Below are 26,157 nucleotides of genomic sequence, written 5' to 3'. Positions count from 1 at the left end.
AAGGCATCATTATAAATTTAAAAGTGATCACTGTTTTTTGAGTTTCTCTTTAATCTGCCCAAATCCTCATAATTGTGAATAATCCATTTAACATGAATGGAAATGATTAAAAGAAGGACAGACACCATTTAATTTGTCCTGTCATCTGCTGACCAAGAATCTCCAAAAAAACATAGAATCCAAGATTTTTGCAAAAAGAACACCATTCTTTTCTCATTCATTATTCACAAATGGTTCAAGTATAATACACCCACATATGCTTTAGTTTATTATTTTTTTTATTGAGTTGCATCTGTTTGGGGCCCATCTTACATGACGAAAACTAAGAACAGATCCATGAATCATTTTAATGAAATATTTGAGAAAACAAGCTGCAGATTCACATATGTGTTTTTTTGTATTTGCTAAAACAATTTTCATAACTTGGGAATACATTGCTGGAAGGACGTTTGTATTTGGAGGAAATGTCCCTCAAACAAAACTCAGTGTGTAAAGAGGTCAGAATTTCACATTAACTGTTTCACAGTTTTTGGATCTACTGGTTGAGGAGTCCGGTGAAAATCACTAAATGCATTTGTAATTATACTAATTAAACGCTATTGTGTCTGCAATTGTTCAGTAATTAGATTCACAGTATTGCAATATTCGCAAAATTCATTCTAAATGGATACAGGTACACAGAATTTTAACACTACACATAAAACCACGTTTGGGATGACTGATCTGGTCCATTGAGAGCCAAACGTGGGCAATCCAGCTGTTGTGGACAATAGCTGTAGAGCCAAAGGTTAGCCATCCCTGTGCTCTGCATTTGTTTTCTCCATGTCATTTTGAACTATAGTATTGCTTTGCAGTGGTTTTGTTGATCAGTGCCACTCTTCGAACAAGAGTATGAATGCCAGCACAATACCATTTTAAAAATGGAGTTCTATGGGTTCATAATTTTTAAATAGCTTAATGTTCTACCACACATAAACAAAATTATCAATTGGAATGGAACCTATCTCAAGTGACTGCAATATAATTTGGACAAAAGATTAATTGTACCCGCACCACTCAAGAGGATTGTCTATCTTATGAGAATAGCGCCCTGACATCAGCACATGGATGTTTTAAGTATATTTCTGGATTACTGATGTCCTTCTACTAAAACCCAACCACACGTGCAATTTAACTATTCCTTTTGAAAGTCCGTTTCATTAGAAGACGACCTCTGGGTACTTGAATTCTCCTGGTTCTCAATATTGTGCCATTCTGTGGCCTCCGGAATGGCTGTCGTAAGTAATTACCTGGCAGTGACTTTGATTCCAGCGCTGGTGCCTGAACAATTTTATGCTCCGCTAGAGGAAAAAAAAAAACTGATTTATTGCATTGTCATCTGGATCTTCGATTGTGTCAGTAGGATGACGTAATCTGGATAAAACACTGGAAATTGCTGATGGATTTATGGGCGAAGAAGATATAATGCTTGGATTAATGGATTACTTCAATTGTTGCATAGAGCTACTGGCAGTTACTAAGCTACAAGATATGAAACAACTGGTTAAGCAAAGCACACAAAAAGGGCAGTTGTTATATGAGATCTCCAAAGAATGCTATGTGGTGAGAGAAAAAAAAGTCAGGAAGCTAGAAACAAAAAAATAAATAAAAAATGACATTTTTTTTGAGCCGTGGCATGTACTATGTTCCCTAAATCTCTATAGCCAAGAAAGAAAATGATAGATTAAGTTAGCATTCTCTATACAACATTTAACTTGAGCAACTAAGGCCTACCATTGAGTTAGCCTACAGGGAAGGACCCGATCATAGAACAAATTGGTCGGTAAGTGAGGAGTTAAGGTATTCCCTGCTCTGGTGCGTTCGTCTATATTCGGAGAACCCCTCTAATCTATGTTCGGAAAAATTTCCCCTCACATAGATTTGAGGGATTCCCTGCTCTGGTGCGCTTTTCTGTGTTCGGGGGGACTTCCCCAAACATAGACGAACGAACCAGAGCAGGGAATCCCTCTAATCTATGCTCGGGGAAATTTCCCTGATTATAGATTAGAGGGATTCCCTGCTCTTGTGCGTTTGTCTATGTTCAGGGAAGTTTCCCTGAACATAGACATGCGCATCAGAGCAGGGAATGCCCACAACGGCTCGCACTTATGCCTGGTCGTAAGTGGGAGCCGTCATAAACCAGGTAGATCTCTAAATGAGGACCACCTGTATATATAATGAGAATTTGAAATATTAAAGGGAAATAGCGGTTAATGTATTCTGTTAGATAACCAGCTAACATGACAATGTAAAAGTAATTTAAGAAAGGTACACTTCAGGTGTAAAACTAAAAAGAACAAACTAACTTCAAGAAAAACATCTGATATTAAATTGGAGATTCCAAAGAAGGAGTCTGTTGCTTTGCTTAATTTACCTCATGAAGACTGAAAAGTTGTTATTTTTTTAAAAACTGAAGTGTACCACTTACACAACAGTATACATTACTTAATTTTTTTTAAGTGAGCAGTTTGTCTAGAAAAAAAAACATCAACCCAAAATGGCAATCTTCCTTCAAATTACACATATAGAGAAAGTAACGGGGGTTAGAAAGATAGGTGAGAGTGGTGAGAGGGCTATGAAAAAAAGATTAAGGGAATGAGCGTGAAAATTTAAGAACACAAAGAATTTATGGTGAATTTATAAGTGTCCAATATCAAGTGGGGATAAAAAAAAAATAAAAAAAACGACAGGAACCAAAAACTGGGGAGTAAAAAGGAGCCAAAATGAAAATGAGAATTGAATAACACACCTAGTTATGTTAACAGGCCCTAATTAGGAGACTGTTAGTAGGTGAAGTTACAGTTGTATGGAAAAGTGCACAACACCAGAGGAGGTTTAGAATCAAGTACTGTGGTCTGATTGAGTATTTGAATTATTTGGCTACAATCACCATAGGTATATTTAAAGAAAAAAGGAGAAATATTTGAAGAATAGAACACCTTACCACCTGTTAAGCATGCAGTGGATCCATTATGTTTTGAGGTTGCATGGCTATTGGTGGCACAGGAAATATTTTAAAGGTAGAGAGAAGAATGGATTTTACTTACAGGGATATTCACTGTACTGAGAATTCAAACTGAATTTCAAATGCTGGGCCAAGGTAAACAAACTGGAAGCATAATTGGGTTAGAGAATATTTTCCAGTTAGGCTATCTTGACCTTAAATTTGAAACTGACTTTGAATTCTTATTTTAGTGAATAACCCTGTATATATCAACACATGGTGAAAGTGAATGCCCCACAGTCAGTAAAGAAACTAAAGTTGAAAAGGGGTTAGATATTTCAACAAGACAATGATCACATGATCACAAAGACACATCTCAAGATCAACTATGATGAATGTCTTAAAATTAAAAATTAAGGATTTGGAATGACCTTCACAGTCCCAAGACTTCGATATTGAAAATCTCTGTGTTGATCTCAAACATACTGAGCATAATACACAACCTAAAAATAATTTGGAACTTGTAGTATGCTGAAAGAAATATTGGGGAAAATCTCTTGAAGTACTGAAAATTAAGTGGCTACAAGAAGTGTTTGAAAGGTGTGATTTTGTGTTAACGAAGTACTGACTGACAGCCCAAACATTTGCACATGTTATATTTAAATTTTTTTCAATCAATCAAATTTAGCAAATAAATAGTAACTGATTAATCACATTATGCAGAAATATGTAGAGTTTAGTTTATTTTCAAAGGAGACAGTGTGTTAACTTATTTTAGAAAATCAACATAATATATTTTCAGGGCGCTCACACGTTTTCATAAAAGTATATTTATGAAAATATATATGTTCTATATATGTTCTGTCCAGTTCCATATATTCACACATGGTGAGATAAAGTGTAGAGATATAATAGACCTCTGGCCAGGGCTTGATGTGCAGCTCCAAATGGTTGAGTCCCTGTTAGCTTTATGTATAAAGTTTGAGTTGTGGAGTGGGAAGCAATTTTGGGTTACTCGAGTCGCAGGTACCGTTCATTGAGGCGTCAGAGTCTGAGGTTTTGTATTCCAACTCAACAGCCCTACTAGTGCTGTGGAGTCAGAAGCAATTTTGGGTTACGGGAATCAGAGTCAGTGGTACTATAAATTGGGGAGTTGGAACTTTCGTGTCCTGACTCCACAGCCGTGCACCAAAGGCATATAGGCAACAATAGCCATATTTATTAATTATATACCATAACGACTGCTGTTGAAAGCAATAAATCATTTCAAGTTTATAACTAAAGAATCATTATTTTCAATATATTTGGCTGATAGATGGTTCTCTTATTGGCAATGACTATTTCAATGTAACATAATGCAATTCACGATGGGGGTTATGTATAAACAACAAGGTGATATCTAATATTAAGCATGAACCATTTGGTCATATTTTTGACTTTGCATCTCTATGGTGCATAAAGATGTCTGAACAAGCTAAAGCATGAGAACACAAAGGGGCCCAATTGTGAGGGTTTTGTTCTCATGATTTCTACTTTCTATTTTCATACAGCGCAGATAACACTACACATAGGAAGGCTACCAATAGTAACACAGAGAAGTGATCTAAAGAGATGACATATCACTGAGCCCATTTCAACACATAATCTACTAGACAAGCCCTAATCAATCCTTTTTATTACTTTTTTTTTTTTGCGCATCAGACATCCTATGTGCTCTTCCTTGAAGGAAATAAAATAAACAATAAATGGCACTAGTTTTGTACAGCTATTAGTCCAGTTTTCCAACGTTTATCAGTAAACACCAACGGCATCATTTGTATGTAGATGGATGTGCAAGGAGTCAGTTAGTAGCCAATGCAAAGATATTTCTATTGGCCCTCATGCTGTGGCCAATAATATCTTCCTACTCATGCTTATAGGTGTCATGCAGAATAAGCAGCGTCCTATAAAAATAATGGTTACAATCTTTGGCAGACGCATTTCGCTTCCTGCTGAAAACTAGAAATGCGTTTGGATAAGTATTCAGATGTATAGTTTTTAAGCAGAAAAAAACAGTAGGACGTATCCAAACAGCTGATACTTACTTCTTCTTTGACACCTGCTAAGGCACTCAGCTTCTGTGTCAAATCTATTGGTATTGCCACCACAACCACCATACCAAAACTGAGTGCAAATCTTGTTTGTCTTTTCAAAGTACCACTTAACCTCAATCTCCATGCACTGGTTGCCCATCTCCAGCTCTAGCCCACAAGGATCTGTTAAAGCGGAATTTCAGAGAGTGTGCAGAGTTAAAAGATGTAAGAAAGGAGAAGTTAAAGTCTGCAAATACGATGCGCATGGGGCCAAATGTATTCCGCTTGTGCTGTAAGGAATGCAACAGATTTTTCTAGATTCCTTTTTTTTAGATAGGACGTGTAAATAAAGACTACACTATCCAATTCTCTTCTATGACGTGTCAATAATGCTTCTATAGAAATAGCGTTAGCTCACATAACACAGAAACAAATTAAGATCTGTGTATGAAACGTGAGACTAGACTATTATGCATTGTACAATAAATTATGCATTTATTATTTTAGAATGCATTGTGCTGGTGCACTAATTCCTGCTTTATATAGAAAGCAGTTAATAGAAACTGCATAGAGACATGTAATACCCCCTAGCCCCCACAGTGGGTGGGGATACTAAAATAATAAAATAATTGAGCACAATTTTTGTTTTTCTAAGTTGAGCCTGTACTTGCAGGGGGGGAAATGACCTATCCACTCCCCAATATTTGACTTCTGTCCTAACCTTATGTCTACAGGTTGGGACATGGGGACAGTCCTGTGACCGAAAAAGGGCTTACTCTGCTTACTGATTAGCAATTGTCTCGTAGACTTCAGTGGAGGGATTGCTATTGAGTATGCAGAGTAAAACCATTACTCTGCTAAGATAATTAAGCCCTAAATAGACTATTACATACTAAATAGAGCTATGCACCTTGGGAATAACATTATTCATATTTATAACTGAGATTATGCTGGCTCTTAAATAATCTTCTTAAATTAAATCTTAAATTGAAACATACTTCTCTTCTCATCATGGCATATGGAGTCTTCTTCAGATCAAAGCTACATGCTCTGCCCTATAGGAAGATGAATTGTTCTAAACAATACCTGGGCTCAGAATTAGAATGGAAAGCTTAATAAAAAAAATGTCGTAGTAATATGAATACTTCCAAGCTTGTTTTTTTTTTTTCTTAACCTAGTTTTGCCTATCAGGAAAATTCTTTAATGCTTTCTTAAAAGAAACAAGCTTTGAAGAATGAAGATTCTACAAACAAGCTTTTCTATCCGGCACTATCGTGCAGAATGGCACTTTTGAACATTAATAAAATTCAAGAGAGACAATACAATAAAAAACTCTCATGTAGGAATATAAGGATGCAAGAACCTTCTTAATTATTAGGGGATTCTTGCCAATATCCCCAGTGCAACGTACATTTCAGGGGAGTGTTACTGAAAATGTGTCAAATATCATTCATATTAAGGGATAGGTGAATTGTGCTCCTGTAGACATTTCCCAGCATGCTCAACCAGCCAAAGAGGTCAGCGGCAATGTTAGAGGTTGCAATTACCTGCTCATATCATGCAAAGCAAAACAGTAAAATGTTGCCTCATTAGTTTTATCTCCTCAAATATACACCCTGTATGGGGTGTATATCACCCTCCCAAATTCAGTGCAACCTACTGCTTAATTTAGTCCCTTTTCCAGTGCTCACCAATATCAGGAGTGTTGAGTGTCTCTGTGTTTGCTTCGGCTTGTAGTTTTACTTGAGCTTTATCTAGCGGACAAAAAACAGGAAGCGTTGGATTCTCATAACATATATCAGTTGTCATGTTCGAAAATACATTACAATTCACATCTGAGCAACTTTTAATCCAAGCCATTCTGCCAATTATTGGGGCATTCCCTAGTAGTTTCTTGCATAAATCAAAAATATTTGAACCCATCGTATCTCACACTTACCGGTAGTGAATATTGCTTTGTAGGTGACACGGCCATGAATCTTGTGGTTCCCTGTTATGGTAATCTGGTACTGATGTTCACTTTGCAGCCCTCCGATGAGAATCTCAGTGCTTGTGACATTCAGCCTCTGGACTATAGAATTGTCACTCAGAGAAATTATGCTTACATCATAGAGCTGAGGTTGATGGGGATCTAAGCTAGCCCAATTTAGATATGCAGTGCTTTCTGTCACATCAGATACCTGAAGCCCAGAACTTGGAATTTCTTTAGCTACTGGTGAAGGGGTATAATCTAAAGGAGAAATAAAGAATTGATTCTGTGTTTTAGTTTACTTTGTCTATTGCCAGAGTAAGAACAGAAATTAATTTGAAAAAAGGAAAATTGAGAGAAAGACTCATCCCTTGTGCATTGATTCCAAAACCTATCTAGATTAAAGAGACACAAACACTTAAGTGATATATTCTTGAAACATAGAGTTTGATTCGTAACACTCAGGGGGAATTAAATAGATTTTAAGAACAACTCTAGAGTACTTGAAACCTAAAAGTCACATTTACCTGAGTAGCACAAACCTCCCAAAAGTTCTCTAAAGCTGAGTCACCCCACACATCAAAAAGAGCTCAACTCAACCTCAGCCCAGGAAAGTTAGGGGCAATTTTTTTTCTCCAGAATTGAGTTTTCTGAAGGAGTTTTCCCTACACCTGGCATGGACATCAGCCAAATCTAAAAAGGTAGCATAGGCTTCATGCCCAATGAACATACTGTTTAAACCTCAGAGTCACAGGTCCTTACTGGCACAACATTATGCCTTCAAAGTCAGTGTAATTATTTAAGTTGGCTAGAAAATAAAATTTTCTCCAAATTATTCTTGAAAATTAGAGAAAATTTCAATACAAACTGTCCTTCCTAGCGAAACACTTTGAAGGACCATTTTGAGTTCAGCTCCCATTGTGGTCAAGTTTAGATTTTATGAAAACCAGGTGGCTAAATCTTTAGTTTTAACATAGGAACTGTCACATGACGGGGTCAACTCTGGGTTAAATGGATAAATCTCTTATTCATATCTTGAGGAAATTGGATTAGTGAGTTCTGCAATGTATAGTTATTTTCCCTGGCAGCAACATATGGTTATTTTCCTGGCAAAGTTTCATAAAGTAGTGGTGTTAAGACTCAGTGGAAGACCTTCAAGAATCCGAGGTATGAAACTAGCTCTGACTATCCATATAGTTTTACTGATGTTCCATTTTCTTTATGAATTACATTGATCTATTTGTCCAAGTTAGAGCACAAGAAAAGCTTTCAACATTTGTTCTTAAGAACACAATTAATGCCATCATATCAATCTTGTTCTCAAAGACGAACGATAAAAAAATAGCTGAAAAATTATTATTTTTGGCTTTCGTTAATTAGCCTCCCTCCCGTTTTAGCAGTTTTTTTCTGAATGTTCAAGAGACATCAGTTGGACTGTCTTAATTGTTTGGAGCACTGATATACACTGTTGGAAGAAGGGTCAGTGACCCTCATTACGGTATATATTTTCAGTGATATCATCGCCAGCTGGAAGTGGGAATAAAGATATATTTTAAGCCAAAAGGTGTAGGTGATGTATTAAAATATACACCAACATATCAAGTGTATATTTTTTTTAGCAGGGCCTTCTATGCCTCTTGTTTCTGTTAGATTCTGTATAAAAGAAACTTGTTGTTAGATATCCCCATTCTATAATTGTAAAGCTCTGCTGAATATGTAGGCCCCTTATAAATGCTAATAATGATCATAATAATTACCTATTTAAACGTTTACAGTAGAATGAAATATATTAACTATTTGCCAGCAACCACAACATGGAATCATCTTTATTTTTTTTTCAATTTTACCTTTATTTTTCAGAAAATGTAATCAATGTCTCATCTTTAGTAAGGTTAATAATTATTCACTACACACACACAGTTTTTTTCCATGCTATCAAATATTGATCCTGGATTATGCCTGTTAATTACCAGGAATATTGTAATCCATTTTCTGATTATGTTTTCAATGCTTACCCTTATGGAATGTTCATAATCTGTTTTGAATAGGAATAGAAGAAACACTCCAGTTCACTGTAGTGGTTATGGTGTTAGGAGTGCCCTGGTGCCCATCCAGTGTTAGTAGTCAAATTTACCTCTGTTCTTCTGGGCACCTATCCTAAATCTGAGAAAATATTTATGGCACTGTGCAAACTGGCCAGCCCGCTATTCGTCAATTTACTATGTGTGCATATGGAGGCTACTATAGTCTGCATGGGTTACACAATGTTATACTGATACTACCCCCACTACTATGAATAACCTGCTCCAGCCATTCTATAAATTGTCAGTTTGACACTTTATAGCAATGAGTGTGTTTGTCTGGGGCCAATGTGCTACTAAGCTACAAAGTACATGAAGGTGTCTGTTGGGCAATTTATAAAGATAGACACTCATGTTTTGCTATGTTATCTTCCAAATCAGAGCTTCCCAAACCAGTCCTCACAACCCGCTCTACCAGTCCAGGATTTAGGGATTAGTCAGTTGTGTCTAAGGTGTTTTTTATTTTTATTTTATTTTTTTGCTTTTCTAAAAACACCTTAGACATAATTGGGTAATCCCTAAATCCTAGACTGGTAGTTTTGGGATTTGGGACTGTTCTAAATACATAAACAAACAGGTATATATTGTGTCTAAAAGACAATAAGTAATACCGGTAATTTGTTTTGTTTTTTTTCTGCTTGCCCATTATTCCATTTACATAAATAGCATTTATGTAACTTAACTCCAATACACTATGTAAATATAAATGCATAGACCTGTGTGTCTTCTTGTATATCAATAGATCCTCTCCAGGTATTCACACCAGCTGCAAGTCAACCTGTTATAAACATGACTTTTAAAATGGCTACGTTTTAGCTAGTTGCTAAGTAGTGGCTAACCACTCCCATTACTGTATTTTCTATGAGAGCCACCAACCACCACTTAGCAACAAGTTTCAGACTGGTTACAAACATGCCACTACTCATTAATCCAATAACCCCCCCAAAAAACAGCCTCTGGCCTGGGGTAAGCTTCAGCTAAATATCTACAATACTATTCACATTAATAGTCTTGTTTCAACCCTGTTGCTAAGTTTTAAAGACCAGTGGGTTGCTTGCCTGTCACTGGTTGAGGTACGCATACTCATGTGTGTGTTTCTGAGTATTACCAGTAAGCTTTAAATATGTCAGTGAGAATATTCATTAAAATTAATTTAGTGATGGATTACGCAGAGACAGAGGCGTTTAATTTTCACTCGCGTTTTAGACTTTGCGAAGCAATTAAAGGGTTACTCCAACCACATGACAACATCTGCTTTTGGAAGTGGTCATAGTGGTAGGAGCCTGGATGTGTTTCATATTGAAAAACTGCACATCCAGAGTTAATAGCACTCTGGGCTGCCTAATGTCAATTTTGGGCATATTTTACTTCTGTTGTTAGTACGCACTATATGCTCTCCATCCTAGTCTGGAGTCCTCTACTCCCTATAGCATTTGATAATTATTTTTGCTCCTGCACTCCCTCCTCCTTTGGTCCTTGTCCACTCCCTCTACACCTCCCTTCACAGGCTCATGCGCTCTGAACCGGTTAAATGGTAAAATCAAAGGCTTCTCTATGGCGTCAGAAGGGAGCATGCTGAGCAGCACCAAAAGCTTCTTCCAGCACTGGTTTAGGTAAGTAAAACATATTTTAAAGCTGTTTTAGAATCTATTTTTTGGGGGGAGAGGGAGGGGGGGGCAGAGGGACCTAAAGAATAACGCAAGTTTCTTGTGAGCGGTTCATATTTGTAGCAGCTCTGTTGCTTTCTATACAACTTGCCAAAAAGTGAGAGACCCCTGTGATGCTGTGTGGCGGAGTATGTTGACCCATTCATTTAAGCCATAAATATGTTTCATGAGAAATCTCGCATGTTTTCATTTGTATCTCATTCCAGGACAATTTACGGATAATACTTCAAAACATTAAAGGAAACAACGAGAATCCCAGCTCTGCTTAGCAATGAATAGTAGGTATAGGGTGAAAACTAAACAAATTACCTTTTGGTGATTCTGTGCTTGCTTGTATCATTGTGACGTCTGGTGTTTTACTGGACAGCAATTCATCTGGCACATCAGCTGTGAGTAGCCTGTATTAAAAATGCAATAATTTGCTGAAATATTCACTTCATCTATGTGATTTAATTTGAGGTATTATCTAAATAAATCCATTGTTATATTGGCCAACAGAGTTAAGGGCATTTTTAAGTTCATTGCCAAATGGTTCTGTCTGCTTTCTTGTACGTGTATAACATATAGGTGTTACATTTTCTCTTCTTTGTTGTCACACTGCTACAAGATTGAAGTGTCAAGGAATACACATAGGAGATAAATGTCTAACTCACTGCTCTTGGCGAGTCTCATTCTGTGGAACTGGGATCTTCACTGGCTGATCATTTTGGAACCAGTCACATTGCTTCTGTATTTCAGGAGAAAGATGGAATGCATTCTCACCTGTGGAAAAAAAAAAAAAACAAGTGTAGCATAGTAAGGAAAATTATATAGGAATTTTACAGAGATAGAGAGAATGGGCATGCTTAAAGACAATAAGTGGATCTCTTGAAAACGTGTAAAATAAGACAAAATAGCCTGTATCAGGGCTAGTACTTACTGGTGATGAATCCTGGCAACTGAAGCCCAAACCTTAGTAGAGTATCCTCATGAAGCTCAGATGGCTTATCTGCCTTCTTGGAGAAAACATCATGAGGCTCACTAGCCAATGTGTGCAACTTCCCAGCGTTCACCTTCTTCCCGATGCTTAGAATGGTGATAAAGAATCCCTTGCACTTGGCCTCGTTGACTGTTTGACGTAGCTGGTGTAGTTCATGAGCCTTTACTTCTCCAGTTAGGATGAGGAATAAAACCTTCATGGCTCTGGGGTTGGGTGCATTCTCAAACACATTTTCTACAACATATTTGATAGCACTGTTTAATGACCTTGTTCCATACAACTGGGTCATCTTACTTAGGATAAAGGTCTGCAGTTGGTCTTTAGATGTGTACTCAATCAGACCTACATCCACCCGCACCGGGGGAAGGCTATGATTACTCTGATGTTCATAAGGAGCTTGTTGCAATATCGAGACGCGGGCATGGTGGGAGGAAGATTTGGGATCCGAGCTAAGTTCGAATTGACCCACAACATGAGAAACAAATTTCTTTATCTCTGCAAACTGAGCTGGCGTGGTGGACTCAGAGCTATCAATAAGAAAGGCAAAGTCAACATCAAGATCAGTGGAGGCAGAACGCCTCTGACGTAAATCTAATCTAGAAGCACCAACACCACACGAACCGTCAGGTTCACACACGTCTGTGAAAACACAATGAAGCATAAAATCATTAACTGGGCTTACAGAATTCACATCAGGGATGTGGAATTTATCATTTTATTGAATTCTACAAAGCACAGAAGTAGGAATATAATTGCTCATAAAGTTTAGATTACCTTGACTCACTAGCGGTAGTAAATCATTAGTGATGTTTTTTTGCAAACACTGAACAAAATCTAAACTTTCATCATGAGAAAACAAGGTATAAGAAATACCTTGCTATTTGCATTCATAACACTACCAAACATTTTTAAACAAAAGCATGACTAAGGTTTAAAACATTGTCTCTTTTATCCCAGAGACTCTATACAATGTCCTATTAACAAAAAATAAATTTAAACTAATAACCAATTAAGACTTGGCAAACAGCATCCCTCTTAATCCATCCTTTGTGTAGGAGCAGGGGGTGACTTTCCCAGGTATGGGCCGGCAAATGCCTTTTCCTCTACTCCAGGTGTTGTGGATGGCTATGCAATTACAGGGGCAATGGGCTAGTGGGATACCCAGTTTCCTGGTCTTAATAGCTAAAGGATGAAAGGGTGCCCCATATTTATGCTGTCCGCAGTCATGCTCGGAGTGAAGGTAATAGTTTCACTGGCTAATAAACATTAAAGTTACTTTACTTTTCAAAGATGCCAGTTGCCAATGCAACAGTTTATTAGGCACATCAGTTTCCATAATTAAAATGTTTCAATTGGAAAAATGTTGACTTACCTAGGCAGATGTGGCAGGCCAGGACTTTTTGGATTGTTTGATTAAATTGAGCAGCAGCAGTACTGAGCACTATGGCTTCACCCACAACTGTGTTATTAACCTGGGAATTGGAGAAGACCACAATTGAGAAACCTTTGCATAATTGCCCTGTATATTGACCCACCTTATATATCAGATGTCGGTAAAACATAGACCACAGCTATTGAAGAACTGCACGATCCCTGTGTTGCTTTGCCAGCAGTAAGATTGAAGAAAACATCATGGGTTGCAGTTGTAAAATAGCTAGGAATTTACTTAAATCCATAGAAGAGATTGACCCCACTTACATATTTTAGATTTCATATTTAGTATATAATATGACCCACAATCTTTGATACATGAAATGAAAGATTAACATTAAATCATATTTTCAAGTAGACCAAAGTCTAGATCGCAAGAGTACTTTTTTTTTCTTCTTAAACTCACCTGCAGAGCATTAGACAGCGCTCTGTCCTCCCTATTTGTGAGGAAAACAGATGACACTCCAGCATCATACAATTTTAATACAGCCTCATTGAGCTGTGGAGAAGCCCTTGTGGGTCCATTGCTGAAGAACACAGCCACCTTTCTGATCAGGAATCCACCGCGGGCTCGTTTGAATGTATTCCGTGCCACAAAGGACATGGCACCATCTAGACTCCGCTGTTTGGTGGTTTGTGTGATTTGCATGTTATCGATTCTCTCGAGGAGTGCTGGCTTACGAAGAGCATCTGAGAAGCGAATTTCGGTGGTGATGTCACTGTTGTAGGTAACCATAGCGACTCGGGCTCCTCTGGGGCAGTTGCTGTCAGTAATAGATACCTTGTTTATCACTCTCTGCATTAACTGCTTCATATTGTTGAACTGATTGCGGTTCACATCTGATGATGTGTCAACAGCGAAAACCAGGTCAGTAGGGAAAACAGGACATTCCTTAGGACCTGTAAGGAAATGGGAAAGTTTGTTTTGGGCAGAGCTATTACAATTGGAAGCATATTGGAGCTGCCTAAAAACGTGTTTCTGGTTGCAAAGAATGTACGCTTTTGTCCTATGACATGTCACTAGAGCAAGATCAGTTAAGTAGAGATTGGGCGGGATATACATTTCATGCAACTCTATACACAGAATTCTTGCTCCTTAATTCGGAGAGTCAGGAAGAACATCTCCCTTCCTCGCTCCACAAATAAAAACATGTAGGGAAGCACATCGCTAAATAAAAAAAAAATGCAGAAATATGTCTAAGAAAAAGTATATTTGCACATGTAGTCTATGTATTCAAGGTAGGCACTCCATAGCAGCCTGGGGCTTGCAGCTGTCTAATTTGCCTACTGACATATCCAGCCCTGGGCAGATGGTGCCCCAAGACTCCTGTGTGCATTAACCAAAAGATGTAACAAAATAAATCTCTTACAGTGGGAGTCTTAGAAAAATGTGGAGTTGTAGATTTTTTTAAGGAACCCCTTAAAGTAGCAACAGTGTCATGTTAGCTATAGCCACCATGCTACCAGATAGTTCTGTGCTGGTTACCTTTCACACAAAAAAAAAGGTAGCATTTTTTGTGACGCATACCTTTACTAGATACAATCTAGATAACAGTGAAACTGGGCGACGTTTCTCAAGTATGGAGATATTAACACCAAATACTATAAAAAGCACAGCACTGGGGAAATATGCTGAGGGGGATATGCTGATTCCATAAAGCTCGAACCACAGCTACAGTACATTAACTGCCTTTAAAATAACAAAATGTATTTTCAACTTGCCATTTTGTAGCATTTATTGCTAGGCTTCTACTGGTCATGTATAGCACCCAAAAAACTGAAAAAGTGAAATAAACACTGAGTGTCCTTAGCTATATAAAGAGATTTTTCTTATACTCACCATAGCAGCAAGCTGTAAATAGAAATTAGAAAAGAATGAATTAGTCACTGAGAGTTCATCCAAACTAAATCTGTGCTTTTATATAAACAACATATATGACAATAATGTTTGCTGTAACAGTGTCTTTAGATATGGTACTGAACCCCTCTAAAAATGATTTTCATATCCCTTCTGTTACCAAATCCATTGAATAAGTAACCCTACCCATAACACTGACCACAAAGGTGTAAAAGCCAAAAAAACCTGCCCTTTAAGCTAATTTTGATACAATCTATCAGTCTGGCAGAATCTTTTATTATTATTTTTTTGTGCTGTTGGGGTTTTATTTCTTAAGTTGTGACTGTTTTATTTTTAGATTTTTTTTTTTAAGTTTGTCTATAATTTTGAAAAATTATCATTTTCAATAGAAGAAGATAGGGGTATTGAAAGCATTGAATGTTAAACTAAGTTTGTAACAATTATTTTAGTTTTCAGTGACAGGGGTAGCCAAAAAGTGGGCTCCCAGCTGCAAAGCAGACATCCAATCCCCATTATGTTTAGGCAGCATTAAAGGGCATTCGTGTTCATACTGTGGTTCTTCTCCCTATTCGTTTTTTTTTTCCAAAAGGACAATTACTGTAATGGGCTGCTAAGAATTTTTCACTATTTTCACAATCAACAACTCTTGCAATTCACAGACCTCCCCAGAAGGGTGCCACTGAACACTTTTGATAATTTCTGCTATATACAACTGCGCAGCTTCCTTAACAAACCACATGTCAGAGCTGCAGCAACCACTGCACTCACATAATTTGAAAGCGCCTGTATGCAAGCACCCATCCAAAAGGGACAAATCTCTACGATATGCTCCCTCCTAAACTCAAATCCCCGGTAGACGCTCCTACTTATACTTCAACATGGGAAAGGGACATAGGCCCACTGGAAGACCCGTACAACTGGGCAGACATCTGGGAAGCCACGGCTTCACTTATGGTCTGCGTTAATCATAAGGAACAGGCATATAAAACACTGCTCCGTTGGTACCTCATACCCCTTAGATTAAGGCAAATGGGGCACTCAGAAAAACTGCTGGAAAAACTGTGGAGACAAGGGCACATATATTCACCTATGGTGGGAATGCTCATCGTCTCCCAGCTATGGGTTGGGGTCTCTGAACTCGCCTCCAAGATCCAACACACTGACATACCCATGGACCCCTGGATTTGGTTGCGCTCAAAACTCTACACTACTCTCACCAGAACACAGAACAAACTGGTGGTGAAGCTCGCACTAGCCGCCAGACGCACAATCGCAGAACAATGGGGCAACCACACCAAACCCTCCCTTGCGGTGATGCTTCGCAAGACAGCCGAGACAATGGAGATGGATAAGCCACCAGCTATAATTCACGAAACAACAAAACACTTCCATAAAATCTGGGACACCTGGATCCTGGAGCACAACCACAGCTCATAGGGGGGCCAGGGGCATGCAGCCTGGGGGTTTTTATTCCACCTCTACCCCCTCTACCTCAAGCTCCTCTACTTCCCTCTTTTTCTTCCCACTCTACGCCACTCAACTACTACCCGCCTTTTCTTCCCCTCTCCTCCCTCCCTTCTCCTCTACCCAGAACTCCACCCCCTCTCCCCACACCAATCCTAAAAAAAAACACAACGGAAGACGTTGTACGATCCAACACGACAGCCCCCACACACATGGAGCCTGTTCAGCAACCACTTCACCAACTCAACCCTTCCCACCAGACTCCTGACCATCTCTAAACACACTAGATTCAATCACAGTCAGATATCGCGACAAGTCTGATGACTTGTCCACACCAGTGCCATCAATTACCGACTTCCACTTTGATGCCATTTGATGAGGAAGTACAGACCCAACACTGGAGGCTAGGGATCGTAACACAATTTGTCTACCCGCCCTCTAAATGGGCTACACATCCAAGCCAACACCTATGAGGAATTCACCAGGACAAATTCCTACTCCCCCTACCCTAGTTCTGTAATCCCTAGCTCCGCTTAAATAACTGTCTATAAAATGGGCTGGATAAGTACTAGCATCAATACCAGCAACAATGGAGCCAGCTCTACTCAATCTTCCCTTTTGTTCCTAACCACACATGCTACATAGAGTTTTAAAGAGGTTCACATTATCCGTATGCTGATTTTAAGTTGAACAAACGTGTGTTTTGGCCTTTTATTTGGATACAAAAATGATTGTCTTCCATTGAACTGTTACTGTATCCATTCCCCTTTCTTTATTCTGTATCCCCTATTACTGACGAAAAATCAATTAATCAATAAATAAAGAATTAAAAAAAAAACATGTTTAATGTTTCCCGCAACCTAACCTCACCCCCTTAGCCATGCCTTCCCTTTTCACAAAACATCTTCCTGATTGGAATGTATACCCTCACTCTAAGGGGTTTGGAGAAGTTGGTGGTCTCTTCCTAAAGCATAGAGGAGGGAGCACATATGGGAGGGAGTAGAACAGCCAACAAGTTATGTTTTAAACCCTCACAGATCATTGTGATGTAAAGAATATAATGGACCATATATCTGGGGGTTTCAATCTATTTTAAACTTAATAAATAATGATTAATTTCTGCATTGTTTCTCATAAAAAATGTTAACATTGATTGATGCAGACTTCATTACACTATAAAGTCTGTCTAAACTAAAATAAACCCAAAAACCTGGGAACCTTACTGCAAAAAATATATAAAATCTTTCATGGCAGACTTTTTCACACCAGAATGGAACTCTGAGTTTTATCCCTCTTTCTACATTGAATAAGCATACATTACATCAGAAGGTACTGTAGTCAGGGAAGGAGAGTGTGACTGAGGAATAAGGGGACAGCTTTACGATTTCTCATTAAGTGTTTAGGAATGCTTATAGCTTATCCTAATAAATGTCTCAGTATAAGTCCCATCTAGTCCATATTTGGCGTGTTGCAAGTACACAATGAGGCAATCATTAGCATTGCCAGGAGTACTGTCAGTACACAATCATCTAGAAAATACAGGTTTGTATTTACTTTCATACCTTTTATAAGTGATATATATTTTAGCTTAACTATGTGAAAATAGTGTGCCAAATCTAGTAATAGTGAAGAACAAGAAGTATACTTTATACTTTATTTGATTCAAAACTAAATTGAAAAATGTAGGCCAAAAATGACTAATCTATAAAAAAACAAACCTAAAATTTTTGTATTTTTTTTCTACAATGTAGAATGATCTGTTTCTTAATTCACTACATTTCAGTTCAGTCCAAAAGAAAATCCCCATTGTCACGTGAGCAGTTAATACTTTTAAGTATTTTATAGGAAAAAAATAAATAGAATCTTAAAACAGAATCAAAACACTAAATAATATTTGATAATTCAAAGAAAAATGATATTTATTTTTGAAGGAAAGGCTAAATTTACTTACGGCATTTGTCCTTGATGTTCTTCACCAAAGCACATTGCTGCAATAAAGTGAGACATAAATAAAAAAACTGAAAAGAATATTAGATTTATCTATGGATTAATGGTGGTTCAACTTACATCTCTTGACCCTCCTCTTTCTCCCTTCAATCCCTAGGAAGAAAAATATATATTTTTCAGTTCCAGATTTAAAAAAAACCTCTAGCTGATCTAAAAGAGAAAACTATGAACTGGACTATTTGATCACAAATACTGGGCAAATCTAGAATTTTGTCCCCAACTTCAACTATCAGAAATATTCTGCTTAAGACAAGTATCACGTTAATGGTTTAAACCAATGAGAATTCATTCTATTCGAAAGAGTGAAAAAGTTAATTTATGAATAAAAATATATATGTATTCAAACAGAACTGTCACCACAATGAAGACCTAAAACATATATTCACAAAACAAAATATAAGGATACTAATGAATTAAATTTAAATTCTGGCAAAAGTTACTTACTGATGGCCCTGAATATCCTGGGTCTCCTTTCACCCCACCTGTTCCAGGACTTCCAGCATTGCCCTGGAACAAAATAAATATTATTTCCATCAATCCAGTAAAGATTTGACCACAAACACTTCAATTATCCATCTTATTCACCATATACATGTTCTGCGTTACACATCACATAGTTGTAATTATAGACTGAAAAATTCAGAAAAATGCAAGATGTTAATGCACGTTTCTATTACCTATTGCATTTGAGAGCATTTTATGACTTCCAGAAGAAAAGTAATTAAGATTGCACCACAGGAGGTTAAAAGTTGTAAGGTTCTGGAACGAAAATTGTGAACATTCGCCTCCACACTTCCCGAGGGTCAAAGACATAGATAATACGTTATTCTCTTTTCTCTGTGGCTCCAGTCATACTCTGTTGTTGTCATGGTCAGGTCACAAGCACATTTTTCACCTTGACTTTCAGACTGTGACCAGAACGAATTTCTGAACTGGCATTTGTGCAATCTCTATTGGTTTATGGATATTTTTCTTTACGTTCATTATTCACGCATTGGGTGAAAGGCTGCACTCACATATTTTCAATGTGATTAACATTTACTGTATATTTACTAAACTATATTTTCAATTTTTACTGTTTTTTTGTTCTCATTAATGTAAGTCATTTGTAAAAAGAATTTAAAGATTTAAAGTTTAAAGCTTACTGATTCGTAGTGAATAGGGGTAAACTACAAGCTCCTAGCTAAAGTAGCCAATCTGTAAGAGCCGAGTTGGAGAAATGTTCTAAAAAACAATAGTTTGGTCTGAATTTTACAAATATGAATTTTACAAAATTAACTTTTTAGCAAATAAACACCTTTGTCTTTATCACTGTGTCACACGCATATCAGTCAAGCTGTAATGTAACATTTTATCATATGATACTAACAATGTGATATTTTTCATTTGTAAAAAAAAAAAAAACACTTTTAGGTCATTTAGTCATTTTTCAGACTCCATGATTCTTACCCGACGACCTCGGTTTCCTTTAGGTCCAAGCTCACCATTTGGTCCTTTGTCCCCAGCATCTCCCTGTCAATATAAATTGATAAGAATTTGTTCTGCATTATAATTATTTTGATACAATATCCTACAAGCCAGTCTGTAGATGGGGATTTCTGAAATGCTATCAAGGTGGATACACACATACCAGGCAGCATTTGAGACAATTGCCTGGCCTAAAAGGATCGCTGTGAGTACTACTCTCTATTTTGTTCTGGAAGCTGATTTTTCTCCTCAGCCTTATAAGGAGGAGTGAGGAGAAATGGGGTCAGTTCAGGACATGGAAGCAAATAATTATGTAGACTTTCCTCCACATGTTTCAAAGTTCAGCCCAGCTTAAACGAAACCATTGCAAAGGTTAAAAATAAAAATGAAATCAAACTGACTGAAAACATAAAAACATATTTTGTGATATATACAGCTAACAATGTTCCTAAAACATATAAAGCAGAGACCCGTTATACAAAATGCTTTGCCCGGTGCTGTCTTAAATACTGTATTTGCAAACAGCAAATAGTGCTTTTCTAAATAGGTTCTACATTAAATCCGTGGAGATTGATTGCCTTAGAGGGAATACTACTTAACAGAAATTGGTCTATCCTTCACAATTTGTGTAGAACACCTACCTGGCACACGGATTCTGTGTTTTCTGGAAAAACTGACCTCGGCTTGTTTTCATAGACTCTGATATTTCATCTGCTAAAGATATTAAGCCTGGCCACTCTAATGTCCGGTAGGTTTAAGTAGATGGAGGTTAGTGATGTCCCGAACGGTTCGCTGGCGAATATGCGATGTTCGGTCCGCCCCCTATTTTGTTTTTTGTGGTCTTTCAGCCAAATTTACTAATACTAAGTAAAAATTACTTAGTATTAGTAAATTGTGCCCCTACTCGCAATACCGCGAGTAGGGGCATGTCTATTAAACAGTGAGCAGCCTGTGGCTGCTCACTCTTAAAAAAATAAAAAAGGGTCCCCCCTCCCTGAGCGGGTGGGGGCCCTAAAGTAAAAAAAGGGGGGAGGACCTATTGTGGGTGGGTGGGGGCCCTAAATACCAATAGGGGGGGACCTATTGTCCTCCCCCCCCCCCGGCCCCCACCCCTGTGCGGCGAGTGGGGGCCCTAAATACCAATAGGGGGGACCTATTGTCCTCCCCCGGCCCCCACCCCTGAGCGGCGGGTGGGGGCCCTAAATACCAATAGGGGGGACCTTTTTTGGGGCTGAAAAAAGAAGATTTTAGAAGAAAGAAAACATCGAATGGTAAGTTGTTTTTATCTAAACATTTTTACAGGTTTTTAGTTAAAGGTCCCCCCCTCATTATTTTTAGGGTGAGGGGGGTAGGTAGGGGGATAATTTTTTTTGGAGGGGGTGACTAGGGTCCCCCCCTTTGTATTTAGGGCTCCCACCCACCGCTCAGGGGTAGGGGTCGGCGTGGGACAGTAGGTCCCCACCTTAATGTTATTTTTAGGGCCCCCACCCGCCGCTCAGGGGAGGGGGCTGGGGGGGAGAGTAGGTCCCCCCCTTATTGTCATTTTTAGCGCCCCCAAGCGCCACTCAGGGGTGGGGGCGGGGGGGACAGTAGGTCCCCCCGGTTATTGTCATTTTTAGGGCCCCCAACCACCGCTCAGGGGTTGGGGCCGGGGGGACAGTAGGTCCCCCCCTTATTGTCATTTTTAGGGCCCCCACCTGTCTCATAACTGAGGAGTTAACTTTCCCCTCTTCTCTGAATGGTTTCTCTAAACTGACTGCCAGATGCAAAGCACAGAGCTTATAGCAATAACAGACAGGTGGAGGACCCCAGTTGCCATATAAAGAAGTGTGGGTTTCTACATTTCATTTTACTTGTCATACCTCTAGACTGTAAGCTCGTTTGAGAAGGGTCCTCATCTACCACTTGTTCCTGTAACATTTGGTTATTGTCTCATTTGTTAAATTCCCCTCTTAATGTAAACCGCCGTGGAATAAGCTGGCGCTATATAAATACCAATAATAATAATAATACCTCTAAGAAAAATCTCCAGCCATTAATAAAGAAAGGGCTAGGACAGAAAGCATGACAAGCACAATACATTTCTTTCTAGGCTACACTTACCGTTGGTCCTTACCTACACCAATAGATTGATGTTGTTTTATTAAAACAAAAATAAAAATGGGAGTGCCCCATCTGTCCCTATGCACTACCCTCCATGTAAGTCAGGGTTGCATATAAATGATGTGGGTGCTAAAACTGTGGCATTACTTACCTCCACCTAGCCTCACAGACCTCCCACTGCCGCGCGGTCCGACGATCCACGTGGCCGCGTGGCAGAACGGCATAAATAGATATGGAAGTGACATCACGCCCACTCTTAAACTGACCACGTCATCATTGCGATCCTAATCTGTTTTGAATCGCAGTGATGACGTGGACCTATCAGAACATAGGTAAGCCTATTTAAGGCTTGCCATTCATTGCCCTGTCGTGGTTTCTGTTAGACCCTTATTTTGTGCTCCTAGAGATTCCCTTGTGATTCCCTGTGTTTGACTTTGTCTTCGTATTTGACTTGATTTCTGGAATCCTGACCTCGGCTTCGTATTTAACTCACAAATTCTGTAATCCTGACCTTAATTTATCTTGACCTTGTTTCTTGTAGTATTAAAACGTTAAGTCCGGCCATTCTAAGGCTCAGTAATACGTCTTTTGGATCCCCCTTTTGTGGGTTTCCCTTTTCCTGTGTATTGGGGTACAACTCCCGAGACAAAAACATAATAACAAAATACTCAAACTATTTTTTCTGAAGGTAATATTGGGTGCAGTAACATTTTTTTTTAATTGCATCATGTTAGGTTTAGACAAGCATTAGGAGTCAAATATAATGGAATACCAGTCCATAATGTTCATCCAGAAAGCACCAATGGACTGGAAACATAGATGTAGGAGTGCAGTTGTATCTAAGAGTTTTAATACCATTCATATTTATATAAATAGTTCATTGAGGCTTACCTTTAATCCGGGGTATCCTGGGAATCCAGTCTCTCCCTAGAGAAATGGAAGATAAAAGTCAAGATTACATTTATTTGCATTATCTTAATTACTTCCTCCTATAGAAAGAACAGTAAATGATGCTCTTATACTGACAAAATAGGTAGCAAGCGAGGGGAAAGATACTATAAAATAAGAGATGCCAACAATGGTGAGGCAGTGAAACAGACGTAAGACCATATTTACCAACTGCATTTCTTGTGAATATACTAAACAGAGAGCAGTCACCATGGTACTAGAATATATCCTCATTGAATCTATTCTGATTTGTCTTGATATATTTTTTTTCATATAATGCTCAACATTGGAAGATGAATGAGTAGTGTACCTATCTGAACAAGCTTGGAATGCTGAGAAACCAAAAATTGTGCTATTAGGTGAGAGCTACATGTAGTAGTCCAAGATTGTGTAAGTCTGATGAAATACACATCAAAGTGAATTCTTGGTGGTCAAGGAATCTGCAAAGTACAGGGGAATTAAAATTTATTGCTGTGGTTTGGTTACATATGGTGGTCATGTAGCCACATAAGTTATAGTAGAAAAGCACACCACAATGTGGGCTTCTTGTGGTGGTGGGGATAACTCTACAGCCCTTGGGGAATGATGCATACACTGAAGAGCGGTCTTTATGAAGCAATTAATGTGAATGTCTGGTTTTGGTTCATACAATTGGACTACATGTGGCTGGAGGATTACCTGTAAATCTATGAGGGTATATAGCTTACATCTTAGCAAGGGCTAAACAATATTTGTATTTTAAAATATTTCCTACTTACTTTTCTTCCTTTAAGTCCTGCTTTCCCAACTCCATCTCGTCCATCATCTCCCTAGAAACATAAAGGAATCTATTTAGAAGGTAATACACTAAAATTTGAGAAACATATACCATTTCTATCTGTTTATTGCCTGATGTTCCCTCTTTGACAAAGTGCACTAACGATCTCAACTATCCAGGATAACCTAACATTTATGGACTACAGAGATGGTGGCGATGACCCTAGATGCACTTAATCACTTAATTCTCTCTGAATCGCAATTCAGAAAAAGAAAATTAGAGACATTCAGGAGATGAACTACAAAATGGTTGCTGGGCATTTCATAGACATATGGATAGAATCTATTAGATAAGACTGTCACTCAATTACAAGAGATATACCGTACTTATCAAATCTAGCCCATTATTTAATGAGGTACCAAAAACATAGAATCATTTTACAGATTATAGTTTCTTATGTATGTAAGGGACTGCATTGATGAGCATTTAAGGAAAAATGATTATACTTACTGTCTCTCCACGTGGCCCAGCAGGTCCCTCAGATCCCTTGATTCCAGGATCTCCAGGTTCGCCCTGATACATGGAAACATTAAGATGTATCTTAAAACTAGAAAATATTTGTCTGTTGTCCACTTGCAAAGAGACTATGCACTGAAAACTATGAGTCAATAATAGGGTTAAAATGAAAAATATAGCTTTAATCTCATCTGGCTAGCCGGGAATTGCAGAATACCAGAAAAAGCTGTTGATTGTCTTTAATGGTCCTTTTTGTACGGAACATTATGCCAAGATAACATTCTGACGCTACTCCTTACAGTGCCGTAACACCTCTGTGAGCTCATCTATTGGTGCCAAATCTTTCCCACCACTCCAAAATGTTAGATTTGTAACAGTACTAGACAAGGTTGCCTCCTTGCTCTTTTGTCTGTGCCTTTTCATAAGAACTCCTATTGGCCAAGGCATCTCAAGTCTCAAGGTAATGGTGACGATAACAAAGTTGCAAAATTTGTCAATGAGGCTTTGTTATCTATCACACATCCAAATATCTCTATTACTGTTACTAAATAAATATTCCACCATTTTAAAAAAAAGTCCTGGCCATGTCCAGTCAACATACCAAAGTGGCTTCTCAGATACCTTAAATAGAATCTTCTTATTTACTCACTTTACCTCCTAGGCATTACAATGCCTTTGAATTTGTCTAAATGGTATTAATTTAATTATAAAGTCACTAAACTCTTTCTGTTTATGAAACTGGGACAGATGGCCTCTATCAAATTGCATTTATTGAGCAAACACATTTATATTTATTTTAAACCCTCCCTTTGCCAGTTCACCTACCCAAGTTTATGCTACTTAAAAAACACATTGATAAATGTATTCGATGTATGAGTATGCAGATCTACCCTATATGTTCGATAACAGAGCAAAGGGTGTGAGTTTACCCAACTTAATTCCATACTATCACTAGTTATGCCACATAATGGGATTTCTGGTTGGTCCCTCCCAGAGGCATTCTTCCATTTTTATCACTAAAGAGCTGTAGGGATCTTCCTCCTCTTCTATCTGTGCTATTTATGAGTGGAATACCCATTACCTCCTTTTCTGCCATACCCCCTCTCTACCACATTCTCCACATTAATCCACTCCACCTTGATCTTCTCTTCGCTCAGTCTTTTTTCTCTTCACATCTACTTTATTTAAATATACACTTTCTCTATAATAGTAGGCCTACATTGGAGGAATTCAGTTAAATACTAGTTCATATTTTCTTGGTTCACAAACTTGCCTATGATGGGAAGTGGGGTATATCCAAAAGAGGTTTCTTCTTTTCATTGAGGTTGCATGGAATCCCACACAGACTTTCCTTAATATTGACATATTAACACAGATTCTGCAGGGTTATAAGCCTGAATGAACAGTACTTAGCCAGGGTATATATGCATTATCTATAAGCTTTGATTGTTTTGCGGTGTATGTACACATTTCATATGTAACCCAGTAGTTCTCCCACTGACATCTAATGCTATTCAAGTCACCAGAGACAATTTAGTCCTTAATGGACACTATAGGCGCACAGACCACTTTATCTCACTGAAGTTGTCTAGGTGCAGTGTCCCTGTCCCACTTAGTCCTGCAATGTAAATAACTGCAGTTTTTGTGAATACTGCAATGATTACCTTGCAGGGCGAAGACTACTTCCATCAGACAGCTCCTTGATGCACTTCCAGGATTCTTAGAGACTCTGAGTACCTTAAATGACACTGGACATCCTCACATACTGCATGAGAACATCCAGCGTCTATGAAATCGCCTTAGGAAAGCATTGAGGCAATGCTTTCCTATGGGGAGGCCATAATGTGCTCAAGGC

At 38.3% G+C, this 26,157-nt stretch overlaps 1 protein-coding gene across 2 annotated transcripts in view; it reads right to left on the bottom strand.

Moving 5' to 3' along the window:
* COL6A3 (collagen type VI alpha 3 chain) overlaps nt 1-26,157 on the bottom strand; it is a 132,629-nt gene that overhangs the window by 9,855 nt on the left and 96,617 nt on the right. Inside the window, exons 27-43 of one of the 2 annotated variants that reach the window (XM_063430003.1) lie at nt 24,297-24,359; nt 23,788-23,838; nt 22,973-23,008; nt 19,961-20,023; nt 18,956-19,018; nt 18,572-18,604; nt 18,456-18,492; nt 15,023-15,034; nt 13,589-14,082; nt 13,124-13,223; nt 11,692-12,390; nt 11,426-11,534; nt 11,082-11,170; nt 6,995-7,285; nt 6,747-6,809; nt 5,068-5,238; nt 1,290-1,340 (exon numbers count right to left, since the gene is read on the bottom strand). In XM_063430003.1, the coding sequence (XP_063286073.1) occupies nt 1,290-1,340; nt 5,068-5,238; nt 6,747-6,809; nt 6,995-7,285; nt 11,082-11,170; nt 11,426-11,534; nt 11,692-12,390; nt 13,124-13,223; nt 13,589-14,082; nt 15,023-15,034; nt 18,456-18,492; nt 18,572-18,604; nt 18,956-19,018; nt 19,961-20,023; nt 22,973-23,008; nt 23,788-23,838; nt 24,297-24,359 (2,425 nt within the window). Of the gene's footprint in view, nt 1-1,289; nt 1,341-5,067; nt 5,239-6,746; nt 6,810-6,994; nt 7,286-11,081; nt 11,171-11,425; nt 11,535-11,691; nt 12,391-13,123; nt 13,224-13,588; nt 14,083-14,952; nt 15,035-18,455; nt 18,493-18,571; nt 18,605-18,955; nt 19,019-19,960; nt 20,024-22,972; nt 23,009-23,787; nt 23,839-24,296; nt 24,360-26,157 lie in introns of those variants that run through there. The other variant, XM_063430002.1, reaches the window with a different exon arrangement.

This window comes from Pelobates fuscus, chromosome 8, assembly GCF_036172605.1.
Source record: "Pelobates fuscus isolate aPelFus1 chromosome 8, aPelFus1.pri, whole genome shotgun sequence".
Classification (NCBI taxonomy): domain Eukaryota; kingdom Metazoa; phylum Chordata; class Amphibia; order Anura; family Pelobatidae; genus Pelobates; species Pelobates fuscus.
The sequence above is the reverse complement of the archived record's forward strand: the minus strand, read 5'-3'. Positions and strand labels throughout refer to the sequence as shown.